At 38.8% G+C, this 13,414-nt stretch overlaps 2 protein-coding genes across 2 annotated transcripts; both read right to left on the bottom strand.

Annotated features, from left to right (window-relative positions):
* Positions 1-2,927: 2,927 nt before the first annotated feature.
* LOC133615492 (metalloproteinase inhibitor 2-like) lies at positions 2,928-4,385 on the bottom strand. The gene is made up of 5 exons (XM_061974123.1): positions 4,182-4,385; positions 3,707-3,783; positions 3,532-3,634; positions 3,233-3,345; positions 2,928-3,163 (listed from the first exon to the last, which is right to left on the bottom strand). The coding sequence occupies exons 1-5, from the start codon at positions 4,309-4,311 to the stop codon at positions 2,990-2,992; spliced, it is 597 nt and encodes a 198-aa protein (XP_061830107.1). The 5' UTR covers positions 4,312-4,385; the 3' UTR covers positions 2,928-2,989.
* A 3,250-nt stretch (positions 4,386-7,635) lies between these two features.
* LOC133615056 (metalloproteinase inhibitor 2-like) lies at positions 7,636-8,412 on the bottom strand. Its single transcript, XM_061973397.1, has 4 exons — positions 8,296-8,412; positions 8,132-8,234; positions 7,926-8,041; positions 7,636-7,863 (listed from the first exon to the last, which is right to left on the bottom strand). Exons 1-4 carry the CDS (start codon positions 8,395-8,397, stop codon positions 7,699-7,701), a joined length of 486 nt encoding a protein of 161 aa, XP_061829381.1. The 5' UTR covers positions 8,398-8,412; the 3' UTR covers positions 7,636-7,698.
* Between the last annotated feature and the right edge of the window lie 5,002 nt (positions 8,413-13,414).

Raw genomic sequence — 13,414 nt, 5'->3', positions numbered from 1 at the left:
TGGATGATTGATTTCACCTTTGCACACACCTGTCTGTGATGTTTTTAATGAAATTAACATGTTTGTGCACCCAGCAACCACTTTGCCAGAAATTAAGAAAAATACAGCATTTTTTATTTCTATGTGGCCTTATAAACCACATCCACTAATGTAAATGTCATTTTAAAAAGCAAACTGAGTTTAAATAAAGATGTTGCTAACTAAATGAAAAACAAATTGCATTTATGAGAAGTGTTAAAATTTATAACCACATTTTTTGGTGCTTTTTACTTAAGCAAATGAGGGCAGAAGGGTTTCACTGCCTAATACAGCAGAGAAGGGACAGGGAGAGTTGGCTAATGTGAGTTAAAAAAAAAAGTCAAATTTCTTGTGAACAGTAATTCACTAAATCCCAAAGACAATAAATGTATTAAAAAAAAAAAAAAAAAAAAAAAAAAAAAAGTTTTTACTAGTTAACAGGAAAATCGTACCAGATTTTTTTCCTGGTCATGTGGTTGTGCAGTTATTGTTGCTTGGCAGAATTGACTATAAGTGTACATAAACTATGACAGGAATGACATAAAGGTTGTCATGTATGGTTTAATTTTTTTTTTTTTTTTTAAATAAAAGGGAAGTTTGTAACTTCTACATGGGTGCCTAGAATGTAATCATGTGATCATACTGAGAGATTCCTGCCAGCTAAGTCATTAAAACACTGTCACAACAGATGAAAACCCTCCCCAACCTGTCTGTGGAAGAACATTCTGTTATGTCACATTTTTTACATCCTCTGTCCTGACCTAACTCATACTAATTAGTCTTTTGTCAACAATCTGACTTGGAATATTTTTAGTGCCCAGACTATATTTGACCTAAACAAATATAAATTGGCTATTTGTTTACACCGGGAACATGCTTGAATCTTTACACACACAATTTATTTAAAGGATCCATAGTGTCCAGGTGACCTACCGGTACATGTATTTGTTGCTCCTGAAAAGTATGGCAATTATTTCCCATAATATACATTTTCTAAAACTTTTTTTTTTCTAAACCGTGTTTTCCAACCCTTGTAAAGTTTCTGGAAATGTGACACTCTTGAAGTATTTATTTCCTTTCAACATTTTCTCAAGCACAGGTGTAGCAATAAAACATCAGTAGAAGAGGACACAAAAGTGAATACTAGCGGCCTACCTTTTTTTCCCTCTGCTTTATGAGAGCAGCCGTGTCTACAGCTTGTGTTCACTACTGTGAGTGAAGCAGACCTACACCGTGTTTACAATATAAATACTATTATTGCATAGGACAACTGAAAGTATTTTATCCACACGCTTTGATTTTAATTTGAACCATATCTTTTTTTCATTTTGCAACTTTCTGTAAAGCACTTAGAATTGCCTTGTGTACAAATTGTGCAACATGCATAAACTTTTCTTGCCTATTAAGCTCCATCAGGTACAACACTGGTGTGTCTGCTCCAAGAAGGGACTGCAAAGTTTGCAGCAAACATGTCAAAAAACTTGTACAAGTAATGTACAGAATATGTTTTCACAGGTTCTGACTCAGTTTTTCTCAAAATGTTATTTCAAATTCTGCACAACATGATTTGGGATGTAGATGCTAGCACTACACTACAAAATATAAAATTGCTTCCAGTAGTTGTCAACATGCTGATGGGGGCCCACCCATACTCTGAAGCTGAAAGTGGGCGTTCTAAATGTGCTGCAAACCGTTTTCTAGCGGCCAATCCAGCATATTTGTCTTTCTTGTGCTCAATTGCAACCTCAATCCAATGGTGTACTACATTTGTGTTGGATCAAACATCAGGAAAGAAATGGTGAGTTCAGTAGAACCAAATTTGTCTGCCAAAGTCAAACCACATGAACCCCTCAAGGGCAGGGGAAAAGTGTCTCACAAAACCATCTTATGATTTCATATTTTGGGGAATTTTTATCTTGCAACATTTGTAGGTCAAGATCTATGATGCAAGTGCAGAGGTTAGCATTTTAGGGGCTCTCTAAAACTACCATTTGAACCATTAGCATGCCAGTATAGTTTTGATGCCTTAAATTGGTCAAGTTTCAAAAATTAGCCTCAGTTTTCAGTTTCCATTGCAAGAGCTGTAAAAAAAAGTCAAAAATGTTTCAACTCAATGTTAGACATGTGGTAAACCAAAGTCAGCAATTAAAAAAGTCAAGCATTTCAGTTTTGTTTTATTCTTTTTGAAACAATTTTGTACCAAAGTGCTTGGAAGTCAGAAAGTTCTAAACTCATGATTGACTCATGGCTATAGAGCGTTTTTTTAATTCAGGCTCCAGTATTCTGGAATGCCCTCCCGGTAACAGTTAGAGATGCTACCTCAGTAGAAGCATTTAAGTCCCATCTTAAAACTCATTTTTATACTCTAGCATTTAAATAGCCCCCCTTTTTAGACCAGTTGATCTGCCGTTTCTTTTCCTTTCTCCTCTGCTCCCCCCCCCCCCCCCCCCCCATCCTATCCCTTGTGGAGGGGGAGACACAGTTCCGGTGGCCATGGATGAAGTGCTGGCTGTTGAGAGTCGGGACCCGGGGTGGACCGCTCGCCTGTGCATCGGTTGGGAACATCTCTGCGCCGCTGACCCGTCTCCGCTCGGGATGGTTTCCTGCTGGCCCCACTATGGACTGGACTCTTACTATTATGTTGGATCCACTATGGACTGGACTCTCACATTATGTCAGACCCACTCGACATCCTTTGCATTTGGTCTCCCCTAGAGGGGGGGAGGGGAGGCCAGTTACCCACATATGCGGTCCTCTCCAAGGTTTCTCATAGTCATTCACATTGACATCCCACTGGGGTGAGTTTTTACCTTGCCCTTATGTGGGCTCTGTACCGAGGATGTCGTTGTGGCTTGTGCAGCCCTTTGAGACACTTGTGATTTAGGGCTATATAAATAAACATTGATTGATTGTAATTCAAAGAATGATTTATTTGCAGTTGTAATTTACAGTTTAGGGTCTTTAATGTCCATTACTTTTTGGGTGAGGCAGCCTCCTGGTACCAAGCACAAGAACCATCACTTCTCTTGATGCAAGCACATTGTTTGTCCTGCTCCACTTTGACCGAATTCGCTGTCAGCTGGTCCGTCCACAAGCACTCAGTTGGGCCGCTGATCCCACACGGGACAGAGTCACATCGAGTGATCTGGAGGATAAAGCAGATCAGGAATTCAGTCATTCAAATTTGACATATTTGACTATTAAATTTGCTTACTTTGCAATCACAGCCCATCAGAAAACGTTCTACCAGGATCTTGTGGCTGCTTTTCCAGGGTACAGGGTAATTACAGGATGACACGTGCAGAGACCCGTCAGACCTCATTTGGCCTGAAATGGGAAAAGTGACAAAAAGAAAACCCTATTAAAGTCAGACACCCTGGCTAGATAAACTCATCCCATGTACAAGTCAACCACTTTGTAGAAAACTGTGAAAGCAGGCTGTGTTACATTTTACTATAAATGAAGTGTATATGACTATTATTAAATTACAACCAGCAGAAAAAGGATGTTCACCTTTGATAAAATATTCTACACCTAGGGTCAGAGTCACACCACATGCTGCAGAGTTGGATGCAGTGTAGAGGGTATAAAACAGCTTCTTGGGGCCCTTGATAGTCTGGAAAACCAAATAACCAAAATAAAATAATGCATGCATAAACATTGAATTGTATGAATGCTTTATAATCACCGTGATGGGTTTGATGTCATACTTGACGTTAAATTTACCACCTCCAGCTTCTTTTGCAACCACCTTTGCCCTGATGACTAGAAAGACAAAAATAAGCCAGTTAATCTCTGAGACTAGAATTAAGTTGCAATTTTGTTTTACACCAATTAGAATATCAATCAGAAATTGCAAGTTCTACACTTTGCACTCAAGTGTAAAATATATGGCAAGACATGTACAGCCAGTGTTCACTTCCAATGCTTTGGCAGCCAGTTTAGCTCAAAAGCAAACCCTCATTACTCAAAAGCAACACCTGCTGTGAGAAACAAGATTCACAAGCCACCATGTTAGCTATGAACATAAACAAGCTGTAATGTATGTAATGTATGCTTGGACTTGAAAAAAACATGTTTTTCCAGACTTGACACAAATAAGACTAGAAATCGCTGTTTCGAGACTATTGGTACACTACAAAATCGTGCAGGATTTCACTTACCGACATCTGATTGGCAAAATGAAGTCTGTGGATGCGTCAGAAGACAACTGCAGGCGTGTGCTCCTTCTTGCAGCTGCCACATGCACAGCAGCACCAGGGGGAACACACAACACTTCATCCAACTCATCATGGAAGAAAATGTAGCTAACAAAGAGAAGATTTGGGGAACAGAAGTTCAGCAGGCAAATATTCTGGTGTCCTTTCTTGAGGGTGGATGAGCAGCCTTTTATTGCTGCAGACTCCTCCCACACTCTCCATCACTCACACAATTGGATGATTGATTTCACCTTTGCACACACCTGTCTGTGTACAATTAACATGTTGTGCATCAACCACTTTGCCAGGAATTAAGATTGTTTTTTCTTTGTCTTATCTGTACTGTATGTAGGCGGACTGAACCACACACACTAATATAAATGTCATTTTAAAAAGCAAACTTAATTTAAATAAAGTTTTTGCTAGCCAAATTAATCACTTGCATGATCAATGTTAGGCAAAATTTATAACCCGATTTTTTTGTGTTTTTTCCTTTTGCAACTTAGAGCAGAGGGCAGAGGAAAGACAGGGAGAGTTGGCTAATGTGAGTTAATAAAAAGTCATATTTCTTTCAAACAGTATCTAAATAAATCACAGAGACAATTAATGTAGTTTCAAAAATGTGATCGAAATAAAGTTCTAAAAAAATAATTGTTTTTAACATACAAATGTAGGGAGGCAGTAGTCCAAGCACATTCTTCTTCTTCTTTATAGTTTTATGGCAGCTGGCATCCATATGTGTTGCATTACTGCCATCTTCAGTTTCATTTCATAGTTACATTACAGTCTCTCCTTGAGTCCATCTATCTATCCATTTCCTACCGTTTGTCCCGTTCGGGGTCGCGGGGTGTGCTGGAGCCTATTTCAGCTGCATTCGGGCGGAAGGCGGGGTACGCCCTGGACAAGTCGCCACCTTATCGCAGGGCCAACACAAATAGACAGACAACATTCACACACTAGGGCCAATTTAGTGTTGCCAATCAACTTATCCCCAGGTGCATGTCTTTGGAGGTGGGAGGAAGCCGGAGTACCCGGAGGGAACCCACGCAGTCACGGGGAGGACATGCAAACTCCACACAGAAAGATCCCGAGCCCGGGATTGAACCCAAGACTACTCAGGACCTTCTTATTGTGAGGCAGATGCACTAACCACTCTCCATCGTGCTGCCTGGTATAACTTGCATCAAGTTCAATAATAAATAAAACAAAAGTGTTATAACTTGCATCAAGTTCAATAATAAATCAAAAAAAGTGTCAACTTGCATCAAGTTCAATAATAAATCAAATAAAAGTGTTATAACTTGCATCAAGTTCAATAATAAATCAAATAACTTGCAACAAGTTCAAAATAAATAAAATAAAACGAAAACGTGACTGTTGTGTGTTGTTGCCGCGCTGGGAGGTCGTTAATGAAACTGCCTAACAATAAACCCACATAACGTGGATCCTGTGCCTCTCCTGTCTTCCTCCAGACTCTGGGACCTCGATTTCCTCGATTGCCTGAAGTCTAGTGTAAAGTTTCCACCATCAGTGATGGTTTGGGGTGCCATGTCATCTGCTGGTGTCGGTCCACTCTGTTTCCTGAGATCCAGGGTCAACGCAGCCGTCTACCAGCAAGTTTTAGAGCACTTCATGCTTCCTGCTGCTGACCTGCTCTATGGAGATGGAGATTTCAAGTTCCAACAGGACTTGGCGCCTGCACACAGCGCAAAATCTACCCGTGCCTGGTTTACGGACCATGGTATTTCTGTTCTAAATTGGCCCGCCAACTCCCCTGACCTTAGCCCCATAGAAAATCTGTGGGGTATTAAAAGGAAGATGCAGAATGCCAGACCCAAAAACGCAGAAGAGTTGAAGGCCACTATCAGAGCAACCTGGGCTCTCATAACACCTGAGCAGTGCCAGAAACTCATCGACTCCATGCCACGCCGCATTAACGCAGTAATTGAGGCAAAAGGAGCTCCAACCAAGTATTGAGTATTGTACATGCTCATATTTGTCATTTTCATACTTTTCAGTTGGCCAACATTTCTAAAAATCCCTTTTTTGTATTAGCCTTAAGTAATATTCTAATTTTGTGACACACGGAATTTTGGATTTTCTTTTGTTGCCACTTCAAATCATCAAAATTAAATGAAATAAACATTTGAATGCATCAGTCTGTGTGCAATGAATAAATATAATGTACAAGTTACACCTTTTGAATGCAATTACTGAAATAAATCAAGTTTTTCCAAATATTCTAATTTACTGGCTTTTACCTGTATACGTCTCGCAACTGTGTCGTTTGACAGTGGGACAGCTTTTCATTTTGCTGCGCTTATCTCGTCAAGTTTGTTCTGTTTAGCCCCGCCCCCATTAGTTACTGTTGCTATGTCTGTCAAACTTTCACTCCTACCTAGAAATTTAAAGCCTACAGGAAAAATAAGTAATTTACATGTATTTATATAGCGGATTTCACAGACAGAATCACAAAGTGATTTACAGTGTGTATAGAAAATGAAAGCATAGTAAAAAAAAAAATTTTTTTAATTTTTTTTTTTTTAAAGTGAAATCCCCTCCCATTCCTCGCGCCCCACCTGTCATGTCTCTATTCCTCACCAGTGGGGCACGCCACACACTGCTATAGATGACTGTCCAAATCTAAATTTCTGCGGAGTAGCTGCAGAAAATTTCAATTCACTGTCATGCTTTTTCAGTATCTAATGAAACAGATTTTTGGATAACTTTCCATAAAATTTAATAGACGGCAAACATTGGACAAGTGTCTCCCTATGATAAAACCTGTTTGATCAGGGTGTATTATATGTGGAGCGACTTTCTGATCTTTGAATACTTCAGATAATTTTAAGAACATCAAGGAGATCGGCCAGTAACTAGACTGAAGTGTTGGATATTTCTCGGGTTTAAGCAAGAGACTACTTGCAGAATTGAGGGTTTGAAGGTAGAAATGAGTTAGGTCATCTCTAAAGCCATTTTTGTAAATATTGGAGCAAGCAGTGACCAGAATACATTGTAGAAAGGCTGTGGACATGTGATTTTAGTTAGTAAATCTGCAAGAAAAAAAACAAAAGACACGTATAATCGGTAGAATTTTGACAATATTCCATTTTGGAATAAGGCTATAACGTGGAAAAAGTTAAGCACTCTAGATGCATTGTATGGAACGTATTTGACAAAATAGAGATGTTGGACTGTTTGCCCAAACAGTTTAGTTCCTGTAAAAACATTTAACAGTAAAACTTTTGAAAACTGTAGCTTAATTTCAGTTTCCAATTGCCGGAAAGTACTGTGCAATAGCATCAACGGTAGACAAAATACAGCAATACAAAAATGTACCTTACAGGCTTGAGAAATCCTGAAATATTTTGTAGTGCTTGACTCAAGACTGTAATTTAAAGAAAATGCCACCTCAACACAGAATTGCTTAAGACATTTATTTGGAATTTTGATTATTCCTGCATGGTGGACTTTTGGGTCATTAATATAATTTTGAGGCACCCTCCTGGTACCAGGCACAAGAACCATCACTTTTCTTGATGCAAGCACATTGCTCATCGTTGCCCAAATTCCCCGTCAGCAGGTCCGTCCACAAGCACTCATTTGTGCCGCTGGCTCTGCACGGGACAGCGAGGCAGCGAGTGATCTGGAGAACAAGAATTGGGAGTGAATTCAAAATGTAATTGACTATCAATTAAGTTAGCTTACCTTGCAATCACAGCCCATCCTATAACGCTCTACCAGGATATCATGGCTGTTTTTCCAGGGTACAACGTAGTTACAGGATGAAACGTACAGTGACCCGTCAGGCTCCAGTTTGTCTGCTATGGGGTAGGTAACAAAAAACTAAACTTAGAAAATTTCTCAAGGCAAAAGTTACAATCTGAACTTTAACATCGGAACATTTGTTTTACCTGTGATGAAATATTCTACACCTTTGGTGAGAGTTAGACCACATGCTGCAGAGGATGCAGCAGTGGAGATGGTATCATAGTACCTTATAGGACCCTTCAGGATCTGGAAAATCAAACCAATAAAAATGCGCATGCATACCAACTGAATTAGTGCTTCAAATAACCTTGGTCTGTTCAATATCATAGTTGATATCAAATTCACCAGCAGCCGTAATCTCAACCACCTTTGCCTTGATGACTGGAAAGACAAAGAAGCCTGTTAGCATTTTTGAAAACAAGAATTAAAACTTCTAAAATTCTCTGCCTGCCTTCATCATGCAGGCGACTCAAAGCAGAGTTGACTGGAATTGGTGCCAAAAAATGTCAGGGTCATTTTTCTTAACACAATTTTTGCACGATTTAGACAAATAAAATCAAACTACATCTAAAGTTTTAATACACATTTGTCTTGAATTTCATTTAAAGAACACTATGCCTGATGACCTTGACTGCTTTGGTACATCTAATCATTTGTAAAAGGCCAAATAATCTCAGCTCTGAACATGCAACTTCAAATTTAAGCTGTCTTAAACAGCCAATTCTTCAATAAGTGAAATTAGCCATATATTGAAATTTTTCATACATAATTGTTTTTTAAATTGTTCTACAGCCTGAAAATTCCCCTCTGATAAACTCCAGCATCTCCCTCTTCACTTTTTCTTTGGACTCACCTCCAGCCTTGTGAACTCTTAAACCAGGGGTCAGCAACCAATAACATTGAAAGCCATATTGGACCAAAAATACAAAAAACAAATTTGAGCCGCAAAAAAAAAAGAAAAGCCGTATACAAGTCTTACAATGAAGGCAACACATGACACAAGTGTCTATATTAGCCTACTATCAAAATGACTGTCGCAGGCTGAAGCAAATCTTCGACAGAAATGTTGAAATTCAATATTTATTCTACACATTTTTACAACATTAGAAACCTTTAGTAAATCAAAGGCTACTCAGAAGGTGATATAACTCCTGGAAATTACTGGCAAAAAAAAGGTATAGATGTGTGTCCAAGTTAAAAGGAAACAGCAGGCTGTCTTTTAATAGATTACAATCTTTGGCAAGCTAGGTAATGTTTGTTGCAGTCTGGAACAACAATCTGAAATGTGTCATGAGACATGCAAAACTAAATTATATACAAAGAGGATACAAGTAAAGAAAATTAAATGAGCTCAAATATAGCTACAAATAAGGCATATGATGCAATATGTACATACACCTAGCCTAAATAGCGTGTTAGCATTGATTAGCTTGCAGTCATGCACTGACCAAATATGCTTGATTAGCACTCCAACAAGTCAATAACATCAACAAAGCGCACCTTTGTGCATTCACGCACAGCATAAAACTTTTGGTGGACAAGATGAGACAAAGAAGGAGTGGAAGATTTTACATTTAAACAAACTGTTGCGTCACAGTCCACACTATGTTCGAGTTCAAGAACCGTGAAAGTTAGGACAAAACAATGTTCACCAAATCCTCTCAGTGAAGCATACAAACATTAAACAGTGGGCTTTCTAACAATTAGGAAGGTTTGTGTCATGTTTGTCCTCAAAAACATTATTTTTTCCCCTATATTTTTCCATTTTCAATTTAAAAAGGAAAAATGCTCCAGGGAGCCACTAGGGCAGCACTAAAGAGCTGCGGGTTGCTGACACCCGTCTTAGACCATGGACTCATTGGACTTTGTCTATTGCTATAAAAAAGGAAATTCTTCATCAAGTCTTCACTTTTACAGAAGCCAACTCCCTACCAAACCTGATAAAAATGTCAACATTAAGCGGTTTTAAATGCCTTTTAAATGATAATGTGTGCATTGCAGTGTAGTATAAAAGTAGTAGTGTTTAAATGGCTTTGGTAGCCATTTTGGCTCTAAATTAGGCAAACTGGTTTCATTACGGTCATTAACAACAACTGTGGGATACTACTTTTTGGCATGAAGAAAAATTGTGAGAAAAAAAAGGTGATTTAAACATTGTTTAAGGAATATTATTATTAACACTTTTCCCACTATTAACCCTGCTTCCAAAACTTAAGGATTATTATTCAATATTAGTGTACATTGGTAATTTGTTTCATTCGTCTGACCCAGATTGCAGCCCTGTGCAGGAGGCAGACCAATATTTGAGTACATGTTTTCTCGCGGTGTCTCCTAGCCCTTCAGGCAAATCATATTGTCTAAAAATGCATTTTCCCATCGATAATGTGACATCGCGTCACGCCCCAGTGTCTTTTACATTCAATTAATGCGCAAGCAATTTATATATATATATATATATATATATATATATATATATATATATATATATATATATATATATATATATATATATATATATATATATAATACATACACATATATATATATATATACATATACATATATATACATATATATACATATACGGTACATATATATACATATACATATATATACATATATATATATATATATATATATATATATATATATATATATATATATACATATATATACATATACATATGTCTTAATAAGGTTATCCAAAAAATAGTGCTCGATACCGTAGTAGAGCGCAATATATGTATGTGTGGGAAAAAAAATCACAAGACTATTTCATCTCTACAGGCCTGTTTCATGAGGGGGGGTTCCCTCAATCATCAGGAGATTTTAATGGGAGCATTCACATACCATGGTTTATATAGGGCACAGAGTGGGTGGGTACAGGCTGGTGTAGGGGCGTGGTGATTGGCTCATGTGTTACCTAGGAGGTGTTTCCGTCTGTAACAGCATGCCGCCACAGACGGAAACACTTCCTAGGTAACACATGAGCCAATCACCACGCCCCTACACCAGCCTGTACCCACCCACTCTGTGCCCTATATAAACCATGGTATGTGAATGCTCCCATTAAAATCTCCTGATGATTGAGGGAACCCCCCCTCATGAAACAGGCCTGTAGAGATGAAATAGTCTTGTGATTTTTTTTCCCACACATACATATATATATATATATATATATATATATATATATATATATATATATATATATATATATATATATATATATATATATATATATACATATATATATATATATATATATATATATATATATATATATATATATATATATATATATATATATACATTGAATGTATGTATGGTGGAAACTTTACACTAGACTTCAGGCAACGTGGATCCTGTGCCTCTCCTGTCTTCCTCCAGACTCTGGGACCTCGATTTCCAAAGGAAATGCAAAATTTGCATGGTTGGGTGATGGTTTGGGGTGCCATGTCATCTGCTGGTGTCGGTCCACTCTGTTTCCTGAGATCCAGGGTCAACGCAGCCGTCTACCAGCAAGTTTTAGAGCACTTCATGCTTCCTGCTGCTGACCTGCTCTATGGAGATGGAGATTTCAAGTTCCAACAGGACTTGGCGCCTGCACACAGCGCAAAATCTACCCGTGCCTGTTTTACGGACCATGGTATTTCTGTTCTAAATTGGCCCGCCAACTCCCCTGACCTTAGCCCCATAGAAAATCTGTGGGGTATTGTGAAAAGGAAGATGCAGAATGCCAGACCCAAAAACGCAGAAGAGTTGAAGGCCACTATCAGAGCAACCTGGGCTCTCATAACACCTGAGCAGTGCCAGAAACTCATCGACTCCATGCCACGCCGCATTAACGCAGTAATTGAGGCAAAAGGAGCTCCAACCAAGTATTGAGTATTGTACATGCTCATATTTTTCATTTTCATACTTTTCAGTTGGCCAACATTTCTAAAAATCCCTTTTTTGTATTAGCCTTAAGTAATATTCTAATTTTGTGACACACGGAATTTTGGATTTTCATTTGTTGCCACTTCAAATCATCAAAATTAAATGAAATAAACATTTGAATGCATCAGTCTGTGTGCAATGAATAAATATAATGTACAAGTTACACCTTTTGAATGCAATTACTGAAATAAATCAAGTTTTTCAAAATATTCTAATTTACTGGCTTTTACCTGTATATATACGGCCAAGTTGTTTTAACCCAATGCGGCCTCAGAGTCAAAAAGTTTGGGGACCCCTGGCCTAGAGGATCCTCCAAGTGTCATTGCTATGGTTGTCACCCGACCACTAAAACCCAACTATTACATGGAAATACTTCATCACATCCTGGGTAATTCCTCTACGTTATAATTTGGCTAAAATGTAAAGTGTGTGTTTTGCCAAAAGCTGGTCAACTTGACAGCTGCTGTTCGGACCATTAGCCGTGTTGTTAGCATTGCATGTCCCGCGTTGTCATTCTGCATCGCTCACGTCAAAGGCTAACCGATGTCATGTGGAGCTGATTAAAGTTAAAGTACCAATGATTGTCACACACACACTAGGTGTGGCAAAATTATTCTCTGCATTTGACCCATCACCCTTGATCAGGTGAGGGGAGCAGTGAGCAGCAGCAGTGGCCGCGCCCGGGAATAATTTTTGGTGATTTAACCCCCAATTTCAACCCTTGATGCTGAGTGCCAAGCAGGGAGGTAATGGGTCCCATTTTTATAGTCTTTGTTATGACTGGGCCGGGGTTTGAACTCACGACCTACCGATCTCAGGTCGGAAACTCTAACCTCTATGATGTCGATGTGGAGGCGTGTTATTGATGAGGCAGGGTTTGAAGATGAGGACCATCAAGAATGTTGTTCTGCCAAAAGTTGGTTAACTTATCACAGTGAAGATACCACCATGCCATGATTAGCCATGGTGTTAGCGGCGTTCAACGTGGCGAAGTTGGTAGAGTGGCCGTGCCAGCAATCGGAGGGTTGCTGGTTACTGGGGTTCAATCCCCACCTTCTACCATCCTAGTCAAGTCCATTGTGTCCTTGGGCAAGACACTTCACCCTTGCTCCTGATGGGTGCTGGTTAGCGCCTTGCATGGCAGCTCCCGCCATCAGTGTGTAAATGTGTGTGTGAATGGGTGAATGTGGAAATAGTGTCAAAGTGCTTTGAGTACCTTGAAGGTAGAAAAGCGCTATACAAGTATAACCCATTTATCATTTAACCCAGAAAATTGTTTGTTGTTTGCCACAACATAAGACAAATACTGCACTGAGACATTGGAATTTGGGCCAAAAATATGTAGAATATGCTTTAAAAAAAACCCAGTCTCGTAACGTTAAATGACACTTTATGTTTTTGGAACAATAACTAAATTTGCCATTACACAAGTGTGATAAAAGTCACATAAAATGTCGCAAACAGATGAAAACCCTCCCCAACCTGTC

Source organism: Nerophis lumbriciformis, linkage group LG22 (assembly GCF_033978685.3).
Source record: "Nerophis lumbriciformis linkage group LG22, RoL_Nlum_v2.1, whole genome shotgun sequence".
Taxonomy (NCBI): domain Eukaryota; kingdom Metazoa; phylum Chordata; class Actinopteri; order Syngnathiformes; family Syngnathidae; genus Nerophis; species Nerophis lumbriciformis.
This window is presented reverse-complemented; position numbering and strand designations above follow the sequence as displayed.

What these genes read in the sequence shown, in the direction of transcription:
- LOC133615056 (XM_061973397.1), bottom strand. Translation starts at nt 8,397, where the DNA reads ATGCTAACAGGCTTCTTTGTCTTTCCAGTCATCAAGGCAAAGGTGGTT. An exon ending in ATGATATTGAACAGACCAAG is followed by an intron (nt 8,235 to 8,295) that starts GTTATTTGAAGC and finishes TTGATTTTCCAG; the next exon opens with ATCCTGAAGGGTCCTATAAG. An exon ending in TGTAGAATATTTCATCACAG is followed by an intron (nt 8,042 to 8,131) that starts GTAAAACAAATG and finishes CCTACCCCATAG; the next exon opens with CAGACAAACTGGAGCCTGAC.
- LOC133615492 (XM_061974123.1), bottom strand. Translation starts at nt 4,311, where the DNA reads ATGATGAGTTGGATGAAGTGTTGTGTGTTCCCCCTGGTGCTGCTGTGC. An exon ending in ATTTTGCCAATCAGATGTCG is followed by an intron (nt 3,784 to 4,181) that starts GTAAGTGAAATC and finishes TTGTCTTTCTAG; the next exon opens with TCATCAGGGCAAAGGTGGTT. An exon ending in ATGACATCAAACCCATCACG is followed by an intron (nt 3,635 to 3,706) that starts GTGATTATAAAG and finishes TTGGTTTTCCAG; the next exon opens with ACTATCAAGGGCCCCAAGAA.